This window comes from Myotis brandtii, unplaced genomic scaffold (genome assembly GCF_000412655.1).
Source record: "Myotis brandtii unplaced genomic scaffold, ASM41265v1 scaffold216, whole genome shotgun sequence".
Taxonomy (NCBI): Eukaryota; Metazoa; Chordata; class Mammalia; order Chiroptera; family Vespertilionidae; genus Myotis; species Myotis brandtii.
Genome location: NW_005358092.1, coordinates 3,267,029 through 3,273,121, shown reverse-complemented (window position 1 = coordinate 3,273,121; position 6,093 = coordinate 3,267,029). Strand labels below are relative to the sequence as shown.

The 6,093-nt window shown below is 37.8% G+C and overlaps 1 protein-coding gene across 5 annotated transcripts in view; it reads left to right on the top strand.

Annotated features, from left to right (window-relative positions):
• Positions 1-6,093, top strand: part of ERC1 (ELKS/RAB6-interacting/CAST family member 1) — a 462,570-nt gene that overhangs the window by 342,668 nt on the left and 113,809 nt on the right. For all 5 annotated transcript variants that reach the window (XM_005865924.2, XM_005865923.2, XM_005865922.2 and 2 more), the window contains one exon: positions 2,645-2,789. In XM_005865924.2, coding sequence (XP_005865986.1) covers positions 2,645-2,789 — 145 coding nt within the window. The remainder of the gene's footprint in view (positions 1-2,644; positions 2,790-6,093) is intronic.

The following is a 6,093-nucleotide window of genomic DNA, read 5'->3' as shown; positions in this document are numbered from 1 at the left end:
AGAGAGGAAGGGAGGGGGAGAGAGAGATAGAAACATCAATGATGAGAGAGAAGCATTGATCTGCTGCCTCCTGCATGCCCCCCACTGGGGATTGAGCCTAGGACCCTTCACTCCACAGGCTGATGCTCTATTCACCAAGCCGACCAACTAGGGCAGGGAACAATTTTTCTTATTCCCTAAAAAATAGATGGCTGTTGCTGTTTATTAGCTTTTATATTCTTACCTAACTTTCAATTTTTAAGAGGTTGTTCTCTCCTATAGTGTCCATTTCAAATTTACCAAAATCATGGACAAAACAAACAATACTATCTTCATCCCTTTCCAAACACTTAAAAAAAATAAATCACCTAAAAGCTAATATACCTATAAAAGTTACTGACATCATACAGCGTTTACATGAGTATAAGTACAATATGTGATCAAAACACTTTATTTTCTTGACTATAAATTGCCTTCTTTAGGCACATTCACATTTAGAAATCGGTGTCAAAAATATACTTTGAATATGTAAAGGAGAGTGGCATGTTCATCTATTAGGGGATTTTTGGAGGCTGAGAGCTATGGGTATGGGAGAGAAAGTTTGATTCTATGTAGTTCATAGTATATTATCAATGCTCAGTAAAAGATAAATGGACATAAGAAAATTTCTATTTGAATTATATATAAAAGAAAAAAAAGACTTCAAAGTATATATCTTGTTAATAAGCCATTTCAATGGCTCAGCCTCCAGTGACATCCTATATTTTAAATTTTACAATCTGAATTGTCACCTGTTATATCATATTACAGTTTGAGAATGTGACATTTTACCCCAGAGATTAACTGTACTACACTAGCTGGCCAGAAATATAATTTATAAAATAATTTGGAACTTAGTCACAAAGCTTCAACAATACAGAATAATTTTACTATTTCATATTATGATGCTTTTCTAAAGCATAGAATGGCACTGAGAGCCCTTCACCTTTGTATCCTGCATTCAGCAAAGTTGCTCATGACTAGATCTAATTGAATAGAACAATCTTTTCTTTCATTCATCTTTTCTTTCCCTGCAGCTAAAAGTATCCAGGGAGGCAGTGCCCTAATTGAGAAAGCACATTTCTCATTTCAGCTTTGTCAGTCTGAGCTTCCCAAAAAAGAACAGATGATAGCAATCAACAGGAAATGGCATTGTGACACAGTCTTGAACTCCTTCACCTTTAAGCTCATTTCACCACTTAACATATTTTTTTCAAGTGGTCAGTGGCTATATTTAGACTATCATTATCCCTTTGGTGTTGACTAAAGCTTCATGGGATAAGCCATCTGCCATATCTCAGAATTATATAGTGTGTGGGGACAGTGGAAAGTTAAATTGAGGTCATTGAGAATCTCCCCTTCCAACAGCAGAGGCTAGTTAAACAAATCTTCATTTCCATAATGTAAACTACTACATTCTCCCTTTGTTAGTACTGCTTGTTCAGAGTTCCCCAGACCTACCCATCCAAAATACAAAATATTCTTGTCAGAATATTCAAAATATAGTCTTCCAGTTTTGGCTAAACTAAACCTCTTCCATATGACTGCTATTAAAGCTTAATTATCTTAACAAAGACGGAAGCAAAGTTAAACTTGGGAAATGCATTCTCAGATTCAGCATTCCCTTGAGTCAAAAGCTCAGGTCACATAATTCCTGTAAATCAAAGCTGTCTTCTTACAGATGACTTACATAAAAGATAAGCTATTGAGGAATGAATTTTAGACACTGAGATTCACCAACTTCATTCTGATTATTTTGTAAATTTCTCATGTTCACCCCCTACTAAATCCCACCTTCTTTTCCTCCGGTATATTAACCAAAAAGTAGCTAAATCACAAGGAATCTGTAAAGCTTAAATTACTGTTTCAAAGTGCACAGATCATTGGCAAATAAGCCATGACTGAAAACTTACTTGCATTAATGAGATAAAAAGAATTATAGACATTCAGAATGCCCCAGAAACAGATGACTGATTTTCTAAATCCTATTTTCTAACAGTTACAGTTTTTACTCTATACATAAAAATGCTTTCAGCCCTGTCTAGGTGGCTCACTTGGTTGGAATGTCGTCCTGTATAGCAAGCGGTTGCGGGTTCGATTTCAGATCAGGGCACATACCTAGATTGTGTTCCTCAGTGTCTGTCTGTCTGTCTGTCTCTCTCTCTCTCTCCCTCCCTCCCTCTCTCTCCCTCCCTCTCCCTCTCCCCCTTCCATCCCCCCCCTCTCTCTAAAAAGTAATGAAAACATATCCTCAGGAGGGGATTTTTAAAAAAATTTTCAGTTTCAGTAATGTCTTGTTTTGCATGGAAGCTACTGAATAGTTATCAAAAATTGACAAGATTATTCTTTTAAAAAAATCTTTAATTTTGTTTACTTTTTAAGTTTAACTGTATCTAGGAACTCTTTATTGAGATGTCAGTATAACAACATGATAAAGACATTTAGGGTCAGAAAAATCTGAATGGGATTCCTGGCTGCACCATTTACTTCAAGTGTAAACATGGGCAAGTTACATAAACTCACTAAGCCTTAGTTTCATCACCCATGAAATGGGGGTAGTAATAATAGTAACTTCAAAGAATTGTGAAGATTAAATGGAAGTCTTGGCATTTTCTTTCTTTTTCAGGCAGGAAGCTCTCCTGGCTGCCATTAGTGAAAAAGATGCCAATATAGCTCTTTTGGAACTTTCATCCTCTAAGAAAAAGACCCAAGAGGAAGTGGCAGCACTAAAGAGGGAGAAGGATCGTCTGGTGCAGCAACTCAAGCAGCAGGTAAAATTAAATGCCAGAAGGGGTAGTGGGACCAGCTTTCACACAGTTCTCCACCCATGTCTTTACTGGCTTGCATATTAGGCCTTGTTGTCATAGAAGACATCTGATCTTTGTATCTAATTAATTTTCTTATTTTTTTAGGACTTTCATATCTTTTTAAAATTAAATTCATTGGGTGACATTGGTTAATAAAGTTATATAGGTTTCAAGTATACAATTTTATGATATATCATCTGTATATTGCATAATCTTCATAAGCAGGGATTTTCATCTTCACAAATCTCTGGCTATGTCTAGTAAATGCTGAGTATTTTTTGTAAGAGTACTGGTTTAGAAAATATCACAAGTCTTCTATGAGAATGTTTTTTAATTTTGTGCAATGATTGGATGAAATTAGTGTAATTCTGCCCATTTGAAATGGAAAAGGTTTATTTTTATATCCAATTAGAGTCCTACTACAGAATGCACTAAATATTGTTACTTAAATGATTTTCAGTTATTCAGGGCTGGGTAGTCTCTAAAGGTAAGAACAAAGTTTTGCCCTTTTCCAACCTAAACGCTCCCCAAATTTAATGATTAATATTTCTGTAAGACCTTTGATCTGTGAAAATAAAAGCTACAAATTTGTCCTTTGGTGATGTTTGCACAACTGTGTAAATATACTTAATGGACAGAACTTATACACTTAAAATGGATAAAATGGTGAATTTTATGTTAATGTATATTTTACCTCAATTTAAAAACTAGAGGAAAAAACTCATCTTTGAAATTAAGGAGAAAGCTGAATTTTTAAATCTGATTCTCCTTCCATATCAGTAACGCTCTTTATTGGCCATTCCTGTATGATTTTCAGTGCCTGCAATCCCATCTTCCATTATCATCCATGCATTCTCAGTCACATTTTCTGTGCCTTTAGGCTGCCCAGATTTGTTCTTCCGCCTGAAGTAATTAGAGAACGAGTTTTTCAAGTGAAGGAATTTCTTCTTCCTATTTTGGGTGATCAGTTATCAATTGATATCATTTTTTGCATAATCCTATGTAATAAAAGGATTATTACATAGGATTAACATGCAAATAGACCAAACGGCAGAACAGCCAAACAGCCAATCAAAGCGTAATATGCTAATGATATGCTAAGGTTGCTCAACCACTTGCTATGATGTGCACTGACCACCAGGGGGCAGATGCTCCAATCAGTAGGTTAGCTTGCTGCTGGGGTCCGGCCAATCGGGACTGAGCGAGGTGGGCCGGACATTCCCTGGAGCCCCCCTTTGGTCCCTCCCTGGCCCGATCGTGCACTGGTGGGGTCCCTCAGCCTGGCCTGCACCCTCTCACAATCCAGGATCCCTTAGGGGATGTTGGAGGGCCGGTTTCAGCCCAGTCCCGCAGGCCACTCCCTTTGGGAGGGCGCCAAACGTAGGGCTCTTGGCTGGCAAGTGAAAGCCTGCAGCAGGCACAGTGGGGCTGGGATGAGTGGGAGCAGCAGGTGGGAGCTGCAGGCGGTGTTGGACTGTGGGTTTTGGCCCGATCCCTGCAGGCCACCCAAAGGAACCCCACCCGTGCACAAATTCGTGCACCGGGCCTCTAGTATTTAATATTCAACTTAACAAGAATCAGTATTTACACAATAAGCTGAGAAAATACCAAAAAATGTCCCTTTTCTATAGTATAGATAGATGACCAGCAGAAACAACCCATTGCTCATTTACAAATGAAAGAAAACTTTTCCAGTGTCCTAAAATAATTTGTCACAAGAAAAGGACATCATCCAATATTTGGATGCCTATTAAGTAAAACAGAAAGAATGTGCTTATTAAAGATAATCTATATAGTAGTTCAAAATTGAAATTTTGTTTATCAAAGCTGATTATATGAGTAGAGTGCTGATTGCCATAGGCTAAGGGGTGGGGGAAATGGGGAGGTGCTGGTTTAAGGTTCAAAGTTTCAGTTACGCAGATGAAAAAGTTCTGGAGATCTAATGTATAGCATGGTGACTACAGTTAACACTATACTGTATGTATATTTGAAATTGGCTAAGAGAATAGATCTTAAGTGTTCTCACCACACCAAAAAAAAAGTAACTATGTTAGGTGATGAAAATGTCAGCTTCATTGTGATAATTATTTCACAAAGTATACTTATATTAAAACACCACAAAAAATAGAAAAAGAAAACACCACATTGTACACGTTAGGTATATACAATTTATATGTGTCACTTATACCTCAATAAAGGCAGGGGAGCTGATAATATGAATTAGAAGGATATTGTTGAGGAAAGACTTTCACTAGTTTGTGAGTATATATATTTAGCAATATCAGTTCTCTTAAGTAGTAGTTAGGCCTAAAAATACAGACAAATGATTACATTAATTCATGCTCCCTCCATGCTGAGACACAAAGAAGAATAACAAGTCTAGCAGACTAGAATACTGTATCTCATTCACAGTGGCTTTTGATGACTTGGCTCTCAAGACTATATGGTTTCAATAGATAAGAGTTATGATATTAATTAATCCATGAATTTATAATATTTGAAAGGAGTCACTGAAAAATTCTTAATATCTTACATCCAACTATATGCCCTGAATATTTTGTAGTGATGTGACCTATATATGGAGAAAGATAAAGTAGTTCTTAGGAGTCTTTCCTAACAGTGTTTTTCTGTCTCCCTTCCATATAAAGTTTCACATACCTGCCCTCTCAAAATGTGTCTGGGAGTATTTTATCTTTTCTCATGACTGAGTAGTATTCCATTGTACTTATGTACCACATCTTATTTGTGACATCATGCTCGGGGAAATAAGTAGACAAAAAACATCAAGAGCCATGTGATTTCACTCATCTGTGGGATATAAAACAGAAAGCAACAAATGATCAAACAAGAAAGCCAAGTAAACAAAAACTCAGAGACATAGACACCAGTATGGTGGTTACTAGAGGAATGGGGGAGGGTAGAAAAGGGTGAAGGGGACCAAATATATGGTGATGGAAGATTTACTTTGGGTGGTCGGCACACAATGCAATATACGATGGTGTATTGCAGAATTGTATACTTGAAACCTATCCTATCTAATAATAGACAAACGTGGTAATTGACCGTACCTTCGCTACGCCTCCCATTGGCTAATCAGCATGATATGCAAATTAACCACCAACAAAGATGGCGGCTAATTTGCATACTGCAGGCAGGGCGGGACAGTGCCAACTGCCAGCATGCCGCCATCCAGGGCAGGCCGGCCGCCCGGGAAGGCACACCTGCCCCAGAAGCCCCAGCAGCCGGCCGTGCCTTGCCACCCCGGACC